We start from the raw sequence: 15,403 nt of genomic DNA on the forward strand, positions 1-15,403 counted from the left end.
TAAAGGCTAAATTTGTTCAAATCTGATTTAAAAGATTCTATGGACTATTGGTGGGCCAAACTCATTTATTTGGGTGTCGGGTACAATACTTAATATGTAGATCACTTAGACTTACTAGACTATGGATTTTATTTGTGAAAACCCAAAATTGAAGTTTTATGAGCTCGCTCCCTATTAATGGCCTAATTTAAATTTGTGATCCATTTATAAACTTCTAAGGACTATTTTTTTTTTTAATTTGTGAAGCACATAAGGATCAATTTAAAATTGTGACGCCTACAGTACCAAAAGTGGAGTATATCATAAATGAGTAAGAGACAATTTCTTCAAAGCTTTGAATAATGTTTTACAAGGGTATTTTAGGTATTTCATCAAATAATATTTGAAAAAGTTTTTGAAAACACAATGTTCTAAAAAGTCGGCCTCAAATTATCTATAATCAGCCTTTAATTCAATAAATTTTCTAAAAAATACAAATTGAATGGTCATTTTTCCTTTATTTTATATTACATAGACTATTTGATTTCATATCTTTAATTTGTCTTTTTCTAACCTTAAAAATATATATATATACTGACATACTTCCCAGCCAATATTCAAAAGAGTCCGACTCTCCACGGTCGTTCGTGGGAAAGTAGTATGCGAACTACTATTATTGCCGTTCGATTTCGTAACTACAACAATCTCAAGATAATTGCCACGTCAGCCACTTACCACGTCAGTCTCCTCCTCCTTCTCCTACGCACTCCAACTAAGAAAACCCAAATTGCTAGGGTTTCTCTTCCAAAATCGAATCAGCAACCAACCCTTCTTCTCTGTAACGTGGATCAAGCTCTGATGAATGAAAAATCAAGCTTCGAAGATAGAAACTAACGAAGCCCATGCCATCAGAAATCAAGATTCTATCTTTGTCTGTTTCGATACATGATTCCGAACAAAAAACACTATTGGTAACTTGAAATCTTCTTCTTCTTGCTAAGTCCAATGAACCTTCTATTTAGTTTCTCTTATTTTCTCTCTAAGTCTCCATGTTCTGAGTTTCTTTTTTTGGTAATTGGATTTTTCTTGCTCTCATGATCTTGGGTGTTTTGGTTCTGATTTTGAATTTTGGGCAGATTTAAGAGATTTTGATGTTTGGTTTTGGATTTATTCCTAAAATAGCTAACAGTGAGAGACCCATTTCTCTTTTTTACTGTCTCTAGTTAATTTGATCCACTGGATGTTTGAAGAAAATCCCCAAAAGAAGCTCCCAAATAAAAGGGAAGTGTCTTTGAAAATTTCACTGGAAGTTCTACTCAACATTAATCTACTAAATAGCTAGATAATCTTTTGGTGACATTTCATTAATTCAATCAAAACTTGGAATTGTCTTTTTAAAATTTTTCTTTAGACTCAGATACTAAAAGTCAAGTTTGGAGCTTGATTTCTATAATTGGCTGAAGGATAGCATGAGTGGCAGTTTGGGTAGAGTTAGTTTTTGGACTGGACCAACCCAATTCTTGGGTCTCTAAAACAAGAGTGTTGCCTTGATGCAAGCATAGTATAGCAGTTGTTATGAAGCAGAATATTCTTGGGCATGTCGTTAGCTTTGAAGCCAGTTAAGGTTATTTGTGATTCCATGATTTGTGTCAACTTATGCCCATCATGTATACCTGATAGATGTTCGTTTCTTTACTTATATGGAGTGGTATATTAGTTAGCTTTTGAGAAGGAGAATTTGCAGGTTATGATCTCATCAACATGGTTGTCTATTCTTCGAGGTCAATCATGAATGGAATGAAATTTCTGATCATGATTCATGTAATCATATTAGGGGGTGGTAGACTTTTACACTGACTGCCGACTTGACACAACCCTCCTCCTTTATATGTGCTCGGGACTGGCAATGTAGTGTAAAAGGAACACTACATAGGCGGAGTTTATAAACCTAACACCTAGAAGATCTCTATTTATTAGGTTAATATTTAGGTTAATGTGACTGAAGGAGTTCTAAAGCACTTTAAATAATCAGTGGATGAAATGGTTGGGCGAAATGTGCTCTGCTTCCTTTATGTGATTTGGTATTAGAACACCATTCTTTGCTCGTGCAAATTCACAAAATTTTGTAGTCATTGACATTGAGTATTAGGGTGACAACAATTTTCTCGTGCTGTTGGGATTTTTCTTAAGAAGGTTTGCAAGGGCATGAGGTTGGCCAAGGGCAAATGAGCATCCAATTTAGTTGAGGAAGCACTCAAAGGAAATGGCTTTTTAGTTTAAGCAAAAACAGTCAAAGGCCATGCAAAGTGGAGAGATCTTTCCAATCTAGTTGAAATTTGAGAAAATGTAATTTGTGCTTGGCACTTTTGGGAGGATAAAGCAAGGATTATTGTTTTAGGGATAGTTTACCTTTTTTTTTCCTAATGAACTGGAAGGTACCCTTTTTAGAATCAGAATATGACGTCTTGAATTTGAATTCTTCATTGTATGATTTAAGGATTTGAATCTTGAATTCAAATTAACATCTGATTCAAACTATTATGATATTAGCTCTATTGGGCCGGCTCAACATTAATTTTCCAAACCTGAACTTGGCCATAATGTTTAGTTTGGGTTGGGCTTGTTGGGGCTGAGCTTTGGGTCCTTTTTTATTTTTTAAAAACACCCCCCCCCCCCTTATTTTGGGTTCATTTAACAGGTTATGAACCATTGATTAGAGTTCTGTTTGGTTGCTCTCCTTAAAAACAGGTGTGGATGGGAAACATTTGCAGTTTCTTGTTCGTAAACACAACAAAACTCGAAATCCCACCTTGGTTTTGACTTAACCTATCAATCTATTTTGAAAAGAAACACAATTACACAGATTATAAATTAATCATTTTTTTTTTACACTTGTCAAAGGTCTTCACCATGTTTAGCTTCGTAGAATTTCTTGAATTTTGCTTTCCTCCCTTTCGGCTTCTCTGAAAATTCACTCTTCATAAAGTCCTAAATGAATCGAACCCCCTTACCTTTTCCTCTCAAAAGAAGAAGAAGAAGAAAAAGGAAAAACAACTCTCACAAGTTATACCTTAAGAGATGCAGTTCCCTTGCCTGGTTTGGTTTGTAAAGGTCGTATGTGCCATTGATTGAGTCTTGGTATTTTTTGATTATTTGGCATTGGGTGGAGGTTGGATTTTGATGGTATGGGTTATTTTTAACTGCCATTTTTTACTCATAAATGAGGGGCATTGTGTCTTTATTTATTTTGTTTTTAATTTTGTTTTTGTATTTTATTCCAACAATTTTACTAGTAATATTTTGACGTTTTTTCATATAGATTTCCAAATGGAATTTGAAAATGATGGGGGTAAGGCGACAGATATACAAAAAGACGATGACTATGAAAAACTTTACATTTATAGTTATGGTGAAGGCATTGAAGGAAATGATAATACAATTGAAGGAGACGGAAAAAAAATTCAAGAAGAAAATTTAGATAATGAAGATGAGTTAAATGATAATATTATTCGTGATGCACGAATACTAGTTGAAGATGACATGAATGGGTTTTGTCCATGTGTTGGAATGGAGTTTGAGTCTCAAGAAGATGCATACAATTTCTATAATACTTATGCAGGTAAAATGGGATTCAGTATTCGAAAAAATACATCAAGTAAATCTCAACGTACCAAGGATGTGATTGGTCGTATTTATTGTTGTTCTCTTGAAGGGAAGCGAGATCCTAGATCCAAACCTTTTGAAAAAAGAAAAAGGAATTATGCTGATTTAAGGACGGGTGTAAGGCAATGATGGCTATAAGAAAGAGAAAGGAAGATAAATGGGTTGTGACCCATGTTGTAGAAGAGCATAACCATAACCTTGTGACTCCAAGTAAAAGACATATGCTTAGATCTCAACGAAAAATAAGTGAAAGTCAAGGAAAAACTATTGAGAATATGCGTCTAGCAGGAATTAGAACAAGCCTTATGATGGATTACATGGCTGCGGAAGCTGGAGGAGTTCGTAACATTGGTTTTACAAGAAAAGATGCAAATAATTATTTGAGTACAAAACGTCAAGGGAAATTAGAAAAAGGTGATGCTCAAGCTGTACTTGATTATCTTCAACGTCAACAAATGGAGAATCCTTCATTTTTTTATTCCATTCAAGTTGACTCAGAGGGTCACATGACAAATTTTTTTTGGGCTGATGCTAGGTCGAGAATGGATTACCACTACTTTGGAGATGTTGTATGTTTTGACCCCACATATGGAACGAATATGTATGGTATGCCGTTTGTACCAATTGTAGGCGTCAATCATCATTATCAAACAATATTATTTGGTGGTGCATTACTTTATTCTGAAACGGAGGAATCTTTTGTATGTGGTGATGAAATCATGGATGATGGCAATGAATGGAAAACACCTAATGTAATTCTTACTGATCAAGAATCAGCTATTGGTGGAGCTATTAATCAGATTTTACCAACGTCCGACACAGATTTTGCTTGTGGCATATAAACAGAAATGCATTGAAAAATATACCTCATACAATTAATTCGTATAAAGATTTTTCCCGTGAGTTCAATAATTGTTTGTATGGAAATGAAACAATTGAAGAGTTTGAGATTAACTGGGCACAAATGATTGAGAGGTATAACTTAAGAGAAAATAAGTGGTTGACAAAGTTATTCGAAAAACGAGAAAAATGGGCATCAGTTTACACCCGTGACATATTTTGTGCAGCTATGTATACGACCCAACGAAGTGAAAGCATAAATTCTTATTTTGATAAATACCTAAAAAAAGGTATGCATTTATTTGAGTTTGTTAATCAATATGAAAGAGCTGTTTTGGATAGGCGAGAGGCAGAAAATAATGAAGATTATGATACTACTTATAAAATGCCAGTTTTAAGATTTCCACGAAAATTGAGAAGGAAGCAGCACAAGAGTCTACACAAGAATAATCTTTCAGAAGTTTCAAGAACAACTATTTCAAGCATTTTCTTATCGTCATAGAAAAGTTAAGGTAATTGGAACAAGAAGCATATATTATTTGTGGATGGAGGGACATGAGCAATTGATCCGTACTATTACATATGACTCTTCTGACACAAGTGCTACCTGTAGTTGCCAGTTGTTTGAATTTGCAGGTTATCTATGTAGACACATCTTGAAGATTTTTGTAGTTGAAGATGTTCAAATTCTTCTAGCTCGTTATATATTAAAAGGTGGACAAGAGATGCGAAGTCTGGATCTATGGTGTTCAATAAAGGTGAAGAAATTCAAGACAATGTTCATGACGCTACTGCAATTAGATATCGCAAACTTTCTCAAGAAGCGATCAATATCGCGACTAAGGCTTCTATATCTACTGAAGTGTATAAGGTGGCGATGCATGGCCTACAATACATTAAGAGATATTGAAGTTGCATAAAAAATGTAACAATCAACCCTAAGGAGCCCAATAAAAGTATTGAAAGAGAACATAGTGGTGAAACAAGTTTAAGAAGTTCAGAAACCCATTTAAAAAATCAGAAGCCATTACTTGATCCACCTGTTGTGAAGCATAAGGGGCGACCTAAGAGATTACTATCATGGGTTGATAAGTTATCAAAGAGAAAGACGAATGCCAATAAAAAAATACAAAGAAAGTCAGGCCATACAGTCAGGTATCCTTTAACATTATTTATTACTTCACGAATAATTACATACACAGTAAAGATTAAATATATTTTGATAATTTATATTATTGGTCCATGTAGTTAACAGACCTCAAAAAGTTCAATTGGAGGTTCCATTCATATATCAAGTCCATATCTTTTGGGAATAATGACAGAGAGTTATATAATTTAAGTCAAGTAAGTAAATTTTCTACTTTAAATAAGTGATCCTATTCATTTGATTTCATTCATTATTATGTTTAATTTGACCTTTTGATAAATTAATTTTATAGGGCTGTTACATGGATGTTATCCAACCATCATCAGATGCATCCGATTTTCGACTTTCTTATTTAAGTCAGGTACCAAAATTTACTTCAATTTTTGACATTTTAAATCATATTGTTAATTTAAAAAAATATACTGAAAATGAATGGTCGTATAGGAATCCTTCGTGGTTGGCAATAATGTTTGTACAACACGACATGATGAGACATCCACTAATCCAGATCATGCGGTGAATCCAAATCAATCTCGTGACAATGTGTTCATTGATCTTAATAACTAAGGAATTAATCATCTTTTTTGTTGGTATGTAATCAATATCAGGTATTCATTGTCTTAATAACGCACAAAATTTCCTTTTAAATTGACATTTTTTTATGGTGTAGATTGTGGACATACATGGGAGCTGATTCTGAAGAGTTATAGAAGATTTGCAGGTTATAAGAAGTTGGGAAGCAAAAGGTGTTTAGTAAAGTAGTGTTTAATAATAAAATAATAGTGGATCTCTACAAGTGTATGGTTGGAGAATCACAAAAATTTATTGGATGTGCAGAGAAATCGAGGAAGGCATTCAATCATTTGTTTAGTTTTTCTAGTTTTGAAAGGGATTGTAATATCATTTTATTAACTTATTTGGAATTACTTGGAATATTTTTATTTATTCTTTATTTATATTATTTAGGGTATTTCAGATAAGATAGACCATGTTGATTAATGTGAGATTATGGCTTGGTATTGTTATGATTTAATAGTGGTCACTATCATTCATAAGTCACTTAAATGCTATAACTCCACTTTCTGCAGGTTTCTCAATTTTTTTTATTTCTCATGTAGATCTTAAATAAATACAGTATATTTTAGCATGTGATTATAAATGTGATGCAGATTTTATTTATTTATTATTTTTTGTGTACTACAATATTGGATAAATGTCCTTGAATATATATATATCATAGTTGCGAAATAGACATTTGAATTAAAAGTTACAACGTGATCATAACAAAAATTAGAATCTCAATTTTTGTATTTTATTATTTTTTTATATATAAATTGTCGATATAAATATAAAAAAATACATTCCAATATTTAAAATTAAGAGTATATCATTCTCCATTTGTCATTCATTGTAAAAAAAAAATTATTGGAAATGATTGCAATTGCTGTTGAAAAACCTAATTAAGATGTGAAAAAGATGAGAAAAATGGTAGTTTTGGTATTTCAAAATCATTATAACGAGAGCTGAGGTTTAGGGACCACTAAGAAATAATTTTTTAATTAAATAAAGTATTAAGATACCACTAAAAAATTAAGGATTATTTAGAAGAAAAAAAACATCCATCAAGGTCTTTTAAGTAATTTTCCCTTGAAATTTTTGTACTGTCTCAATATTTTGGCCATGATATTCCAATTTCATCCAATACAAGGAAACAACGATCTTGAAAGATTGCATGTTAGCAAATGTCTAGGGAGTGTTTCACTAGAGATCATCTTGATATTATACTGAACGGGACGTCGCACTAGGACATAATTTAAACCTTGGTGAGGCGCTCAGTCGACTGGATCACCAAATTGATGCACTAGACACAAAGCATCAGCATAATACACTCTTTTTCTGATATTAAATTGATTCATGAATTCATCGAGCGATTCAAGCATAAAAAAGCAGGCTTCATTATTTGAACAATTTCATGCCTGGGCAAGGCTTCATTAACTTGAAGAAAAACAGGTGGCTTTCCCAGCATGTAGACATCGATCCCTATCAAGATTAGATCATGGCAATACTCTGAGAATCTTCCTTCTAGTATTTAGATTATTGGAGATTTTAAACTTTAAAAAAAAAAAAAAAAAAAAAATGTAACACTAGAAAAACAACCATCAGCAGCAAATGAGAAGTTGCCAATCAATCATAATGTTTCAACCAAATAAACCTCCCATCTTTAAAACTTAAATCATTAGAAGAGGTTAATAACCAACAGTCTAGAATACAGTTGTCTGTCTAAATGCAGTCAAGAATAAAAACATAACAAAGGCTATTCAGTGTCTACTGGATATGCTGAAGGAGCTGACTTTCATTGGAGTCGCGACCACCAGTGGTGCTTCAGGAGACTCGCTAACAGCAAACTTTTCATGCATAAAGCGACTGTCAACAATAGATTCTTCTTTGAGGACGATCTTGTAGCAGTAGCAGCTCTTCAGGCCATCCTGGTTTTGGTAGCATTCATGTGAACTGTTCTTCACCTGCTGGAAGTTCCATATCACACTGAACTTGCCCACCGTTGCAACCAGATGGCGTTCCTGCTTTCCATTCTCTGTGACCTGAGTAAACAATATTGTAACGTATCTGTAAAAAAAAAAAGGTTTAATTCATCCAAGGAAATATCATAGAACTAGAAAGCAATAAATTATAATTTACCCAACGGAGCCTTTAAAAGACAATCTTTTTGGATCTATGACAGAATTCATTAAATCCTGGAAGATCAAACCATAGGGCATTAATACTGCTGTTGAATTGCAATTTAATGATGGCCAAACTATTGAATACCCATCAGTTTATCTTCCTTGGTTCATTTATCTCTGTAAGATGGACACACCACCGTTTGACAGTGACGATGATGCATCAATTACCCTTAGTGAGAAGTTTTCAACCTCAACTTCTGTTTCTAGCTAATGTCCTCAAAATCTAAGTTTCAGTCATTTCCCCATAGGTTCAAAGCATCCTCATCCATAATTGCCCAATCTTGTCCTCAAGTGATGGATGCCCCTCTCAAAGGTAGATCCAAAAACTCATGTCTCTAAAAAAATCTGCAAATTGCACATTGCTTCAAGTAAACTTACCACCCTCTTTCTTATCACGGGCAAACCTAATCACATTGAAGTGGCGACTGAAGCACCAAGGGTGATCCTACATGCCCCCAAACATCATCCAACTTCACCTACAAATGGAACCCCATGTACTTGTAGATCTATAAACCTCCCCCACATAAACCCAGCACAATCTGTGGGATGTCATCAAATTCGTTTAACATCTTAGACATATTTCAAGGTTCTAAGGATAAGACGCAGCAAGCCACCAACTACCCTCTAGTTCTTCTTGTTTAGGTCATATGAAAGTACCATTGGATCAAGTTCAATGTGGTTTGAGTTGCAATAACATACAAAACCCATGTCCAACCTTTGGAATGATCACTGTGGCATAAGTTCATCAGAATTCATTTACTAAATATCAGAAAACTTGTTACTTGCCCAACCTTTGAAACCTATAGACCCCAGTGATGGATATGTATAACAAAGTTTGGTTAACAAAGGTTGCCAATGATATGTATAAAAAGGTTGGACATCGGTTACCTCAACCGATTGGTTTATTTTAATACAATTGATCTACTTAGCAAAAAAAAAATATATATATATATAGGGAGCGGTTCGGCAGCCCCTTATGGTGCCACACATTTTTTGTAAATTACTTATGATGGAGTTACAAGTTTTGGAATAGGCTGATTTTTTTTTAGGATGATCTCTATGGTGAAGAGATCATCCTCACCAAAAATCAGTTCATTTTGAAACTTCTAACCCAAGTTTACAAGTTGAAGAATCGTGGACCATCCAATTGTTGTAAATCACTTTTGATGGGGTTAGAAGTTTTGGAATGAGCTGATTTTTGGTGAGGATGATCTCCTCATCATAGAGATCATCCTCACAAAAAATCAGCTCATTCCAAAGCTTGTAACCCATGTTTTTAAAAATGCGTGGCACCATGTGGGGCACCATAATGGGGCTGCTGAACCGCTCCCATATATATATATGAATCATGTTTATCAAACTTTTTATTCTTCTAAACTACAAAATTAACAACAAATCCTAATTACAAATTAACTTTGATGAATCTCAAATCACAACAATTAACCCCAAGAGTTTTCCAAGCTAGTTTGGTACAATTCACAAACTTAGTCAAATCCCCATGAGTTGGAAATGTTATTACAACAATGTAGTCAAACCAATCATTCAGATTCAACTTAAAGTACTGATGAGAAGGCACATTAACACTTAGGAATTTTACGAACTATGGGATAGGTGAAAGCAATGAGTCTATGTAGTGACAATTAGACATATTTTCTGGACTTGGGCAATCACACTAGAGGATGCAAAGACCCCCATTCCACCAATATCTACGTAGACCCAACAAGTAGTGTGCCTACACACACACATATAAGGCCAAACAAATCAATAGGAGGATAACAGAGTATGGCTTTCCAAGAATCACATGCTTAACAAGAAATCCCTTTGGGGATTTTCTTCAAACATCCAGTGGATCAAATTAATTAGAGACAGTAAAAAAGAGAAATGGGTCTCTCACTGTTAGCTATTTTAGGAATAAATCCAAAACCAAACATCAAAATCTCTTAAATCTGTCCAAAATTCAAAATCAGAACCAAAACACCCAAGATCATGAGAGCAAGAAAAATCCAATTACCAAAAAAAGAAACTCAGAACATGGAGACTTAGAGAGAAAATAAGAGAAACTAAATAGAAGGTTCATTGGACTTAGCAAGAAGAAGAAGATTTCAAGTTACCAGTAGTGTTTTTGTTCGGAATCATGTATCGAAGCAGACAAAGATAGAATCTTGATTTCTGATGGCATGGGCTTCGTTAGTTTCTATCTTCGAAGCTTGATTTTTCATTCATCAGAGCTTGATCCACGTTATAGAGAAGAAAGGTTGGTTGCTGATTCAATTTTGGAAGAGAAACCCTAGCAATTTGGGTTTTCTTAGTTGGAGTGCGTAGGAGAAGGAGGAGGAGGAGACTGACGTGGTAAGTGGCTGACGTGGCAATTATCTTGAGATTTGTAGTTACGAAATCGAACGGCAATAACAGTAGTTCGCATACTACTTTCCCACGAACGACCGTGGGAGAGCCGGACTCTATTCAAAAACCAATTTTTAAAAACGTCATAAATAAAGTTTAATGGAAGTGACATCATATTATTATTGAGACCCCCGTTAAATATTGAATTCACATTATTACAAAACATTCTCGAGAACTCTTTTCATCCTCAATGGAGGGGTTGGTATTAAAAGGTCAACCAAACAAAACAATCATCAATTGCAATTGGTTAAAATGCTTCTTTGCTACTCCTTTTTTCTGGTAGGGGAAAGGAAATTAAAAAATGAAACAAAACATAATAAAGGAAAATAATAAGTTAAAAAAATCACGAAAGATAGCTTCCTATCAAACTAGTTGAATCTGGAAGTCAACACTTGGGTAGATCAGATGGCGGAGGTGGCAGCTTCTGATTGGGGAGCTCCCCATCCAAGACGACCCAAGCCATTTTCAAGCCCCAGCTTGTGTGGATTTCCAGGTGGCAATGCATAAACCATACACCTGTCATCATTTACAAAATAATACAATTAGCCCACTTATATATATTGTCATATTTTAAACTTTTTTACATTAGTCCTACATTTATATAAATTCAACAATGGATCACTAATATAGAAAGCATAGTATTTCAAGGTGATTTGGCACCAAAATTTGATGAAACCAACTAATGGAATTAACTTGACAAATCATTGAGTCAACTCTGAAATTTGATTGAGTCAGCTAAAATATGCACTGAGTTAAGTTACAAACTAGATTAAATAAAAAAAAATTAAAACATTTTTTATTTGACTCATCTGATCTGACTCACAAGTTGTTGGCTTGACTCTACTTGGTAGACATTTGAGTCGAGTTTTAAAATTTTGACAGAAATATTATCAATTAATCTAATGTAATCCAAGGAATTAATCTTAATTGATGCTCAACTAAATCCATAGGATATGTTATGAGATGCATTATTATTACAATGATAGAGTGAATCTCATGTACATTATCTCCAAGGAATTACCTCTATCACCTACCAGTAATTGTATTGTCCTTTAAAGAAAGGACATGCAATTGTCATAAGAATATCAATAATTCATCTTCATGGTTCGCTGGAAAGTCCAATCATTCTTGCTGGCAATAATTTGCATAAGATATAGAAATATGGACCCAGTTATAACCATAGTCACAAATTTGGGATTTTTTTGACAGAAAGGTGTCTGCTCTAACAAACAAAGATAAATCGGTTAATCAGCAAAATTGATGATTTGTTTTTTTTAAATGACCATTAGTTTGGAAAACTCTTGAAACTTTTTATCCAAATAACCGTAACTCCATCAAACAATTGCCATATCCAAACTTGATTACCAAGCATATAAGCATATATAATAGTTGAAATGATATAGTACACACCTGGGTTGTCAGCGAGGAATCGAATAGCAACCCATCCACCGGATGGCACACCAACGGTGTTCCTCTCAACAGGGTCGACAAGATTGAAATTTGCAGGATCCGTATTGGGATTATAGTTTCCAAATCCTTGCCCCACTACGAAGAAGTTGAAGCCATGAAGGTGAAGAGGGTGGCTCTCGGTGCCAAGTATGCTTGTGTCCTGCATCACCAGCTCAACACTTGTGTTGAAGGGCAATACCACCACTTTTGTCCCAGTACTCACCATAGTGTTATTTGGAGGTATTCCAGTGTAGTTGAATGGAATAATTGGGTTGGCAGGCAAATCAGTTGTGTAGACACCCAAAGATTTTCCCAAGAAATAAGATTGCATGAGCGCTATGGTTGGCATAGCAAAGGAGACATTGTTTATAGAAGCTGAGAACATAGTTCCATTGGGCCCTTGGCATGTTTGGTTTGTAGGACAAGGGTTTGTTCCCAATCCCACTGTGAAGAAGAATCTTTTATCGACAGTTTGTGGGACATTAGCGGGGAATTGGGTAGTGGCCAAGCTACGGAACTTTTTTGTGAAATTCGTGGCGAATGAAGTATCATTAAGAGGAGGAAGGCGTGGTTTGAAGAGTTTGAGTTTCTTAATTGAATTGGTGAAAGAGGAATGAGAGGGTGGTTCATATTCGAGGATGGCAGCAGTGGTGGAATTGTCGAATGTGCCAAGGCCAGTGGCATATAGTCTTGCTAACATAAGGAATGTGGCATTGGGGAAGCGAGGTTTAGTTTTGAGAAGGACATTGGTGGTTTGTCCTGGAGTGATGAGAAGTGTCTTTGTTTCAAAAGGTTTAATGTAAACAGCGTCGGCATCGACTACAGTAAATGTGTGGTTTGCAATGCTGAAGAAAAGCTCGTCATTGAGTGCAGCGTTGATCAATCGTAGGAGATATGTCTTTCCGGGCTTCACCTTCAGCTTGAACGTATCTGTGTGGGAGGCCACCCCATATGTCAAAACTAGGAATAACAATGAAAATCTTACATTGCCACACCAACATTTTTTACAACCCACCAAACGCTAAATTTAAAGACGATGTCTAAGATTTATACATTGAGTCCAAATCGTATACACCCATGGAGGAGTGCTGAAACCCAATTCCAAAATCTCAAATCTTTCCCCATAGATCTATCAATAAATGCAATAAAAGTAGATTAATTGAGATACAGATCTAAGGGGACATATTTGAGGCATAGGAGTGGGGTTTCAACCCTCTACAGGCCCAATATTGATAGCTTTACTAGGTGGGCTTTTTCTTCTTATTATATGGATAAAAAATAAATAAATATAAAGCGCCCTCATTAGCAATGTTACCTTTTGCTGAGCAGTTGTACAATGGCCCAGGAAGTCCATTAATGGTGTAGGCATCAGAGACGTTTGGGCCTCCTCCTGTCTGCAAAGCCTGGCTGATAATTGCCTCAGGATCTGCCTTAAACCACTCTCCTGGATTTTGTATTTATATATAAACAAAAATGTAGCTTGTAAAATGTAGATATGTAAGAGAAAAAAGTGACATAATTCAATCATTTGATCTTGATAATTGTTACTTACCAAAGATAATTGGGATTTCCTTGAATGGTTTAGCGAATGGGTAAGGAACACCGAGTTTAGGGAGGATGATGATGGGTCCATAAATAGTTGATCTCAACCATGATATGTGGGCATGCCACCATAGAGTCCCTCTCTGATTCACAATAGTGAAGTTGTAGACGTAGGTCTGGCCAGTATGTATTGGGCATTGAGTCACATAGGCTGGTCCATCTGCCCATCCACTCTGAAGTTGTCGAACTCCATGCCTGTAATTACATTGTTCACCATTTATGGGGAAAAAAAGCGAGCTTCTTTTGCCACACCAACTTTTACTAACAGCATCCCAATATGCTTGCTTTTTCACTATGTGAAAAAAGGGGTAAATTCGACATGAGCCTTTTATAATAGATATCAAATGATCAGGAGTTATAATACATATCATGATGTTATTTAATTCTCCCAAGGATAAATCCCATTACCATTGGATTTTATGTTTTAATAGCTGGGATCATGTGTTTTCTCATTAGTCTCTAGACCCATATAAGGAGTCAGTGGGGGCAATCCCCACCCTCACACAGAACTTTGAGATACCGCTATACTTTCAACGAATTACATGCCCCATTTACCCTTCTCTGAATATCATTTTCTTCCACTTCTAACCAAAAACCTAAGTAGTTTACTCCCACTAAAAGAAAATCCTGACTCCACCCCTGAGTATTGCAATGAAACTTTGAGCTAGGCCATGGATTCAAGTCCAGTTTACCATATCAAGACCAAAAAACCAAAAAATCAAACAAAAAATGTAATTTTTTCATCTAGAAATATTAATTAGCTCAAATTTGAGCAACAAGACTAATTTAAAATGATGGGGGAATAAGATGAGAGTTCCATACCAATGGATAGAGATATTGTTCTGAACATGGTTAACCACCTTAACAATCACCTGGTCTCCTTCCCTTGCCACAATCTGAGGTCCCGGAAACTGATCATTTACGGTCACGATGCTCTTAGTACTACACAAACGGGTGAAGTTCTTCAGCTTAATCTGCAAAAAAAAAAATAATAATAATAACAGAGAGACATGAAAACACCCATTATTCATTAATTTATAAAAACACGAATAAAAAAAAAATATATATATATATATATATATATATATATATATATAGGCCATGCATGCAACACGTACATCAAATTTGTAGTGTCTTGTTATTCCTGCATCAATGAACCCAGGGAAGAGCCACAAAGCACCCAATAAAAAGATCAAAGCTCTAATAGGAACTTGTGATGAAGAAGGTGCACCCATCCTTCTTTATCTCTATCGGTCTCTCTGGCGAAGATGATGAGAGACAAGATTGTTGAACAACAAAATGTTTGGGTACAAAAACATGAAAGCTCTGAAGGTCGTTTATATAGAAAAAAAATAACGATAAAAGCACGTATATGGGTTGTTGATTAGGTGATGAGAAATTGAGAAAAATATACATTAAAGACAGATGGTCTGGAAGTTAAGTTGGACCAACAGTTGGTCAAGCTTAACTTTAGAGTGTTGCCAAAGTCAATCTATCAGATCTCCTTCTTTTATCCGTTAAACTTTTCCCTACAGACAAGATTCCTTAAGTACTCTTAAAATAGCTTCGTGAATGTTTG

At 35.0% G+C, this 15,403-nt stretch overlaps 1 protein-coding gene, 2 long non-coding RNA genes and 1 pseudogene across 3 annotated transcripts; 2 read left to right on the plus strand and 2 right to left on the minus strand.

Moving 5' to 3' along the window:
• Positions 1-2,693: 2,693 nt before the first annotated feature.
• LOC147381372 (protein FAR1-RELATED SEQUENCE 5-like) lies at positions 2,694-5,392 on the plus strand (annotated as a pseudogene).
• A 403-nt stretch (positions 5,393-5,795) lies between these two features.
• Positions 5,796-6,555, plus strand: LOC147381373 (uncharacterized). Its single transcript, XR_015174610.1, has 4 exons — positions 5,796-5,826; positions 5,922-5,990; positions 6,074-6,219; positions 6,300-6,555. It is a non-coding gene; the product is annotated as an uncharacterized LOC147381373 (long non-coding RNA).
• A 1,235-nt stretch (positions 6,556-7,790) lies between these two features.
• On the minus strand, positions 7,791-10,827 carry LOC147381374 (uncharacterized). Its single transcript, XR_015174609.1, has 2 exons — positions 10,482-10,827; positions 7,791-8,229 (listed from the first exon to the last, which is right to left on the minus strand). It is a non-coding gene; the product is annotated as an uncharacterized LOC147381374 (long non-coding RNA).
• Positions 10,828-10,914: 87 nt separating this feature from the next.
• Positions 10,915-15,118, minus strand: LOC147381375 (laccase-17-like). The gene is made up of 6 exons (XM_086430526.1): positions 14,943-15,118; positions 14,647-14,798; positions 13,775-14,019; positions 13,538-13,666; positions 12,184-13,152; positions 10,915-11,289 (listed from the first exon to the last, which is right to left on the minus strand). The coding sequence occupies exons 1-6, from the start codon at positions 15,057-15,059 to the stop codon at positions 11,159-11,161; spliced, it is 1,743 nt and encodes a 580-aa protein (XP_086286652.1). The 5' UTR covers positions 15,060-15,118; the 3' UTR covers positions 10,915-11,158.
• Between the last annotated feature and the right edge of the window lie 285 nt (positions 15,119-15,403).

The sequence above is a fragment of the Akebia trifoliata genome, unplaced genomic scaffold, assembly GCF_017979445.1.
Source record: "Akebia trifoliata isolate Shusen 1 unplaced genomic scaffold, ASM1797944v1 Contig00527, whole genome shotgun sequence".
Lineage (NCBI taxonomy): Eukaryota > Viridiplantae > Streptophyta > Magnoliopsida > Ranunculales > Lardizabalaceae > Akebia > Akebia trifoliata.

Coding starts and splice junctions, on each gene's coding strand:
- LOC147381375 (XM_086430526.1), bottom strand. CDS start 15,059: ATGGGTGCACCTTCTTCATCACAAGTTCCTATTAGAGCTTTGATCTTT. Junction 13,667..13,774: donor GGAAATCCCAATTATCTTTG/GTAAGTAACAAT, acceptor TACAAAATCCAG/GAGAGTGGTTTAAGGCAGAT. Junction 11,290..12,183: donor ATTCCTCGCTGACAACCCAG/GTGTGTACTATA, acceptor AAATGATGACAG/GTGTATGGTTTATGCATTGC.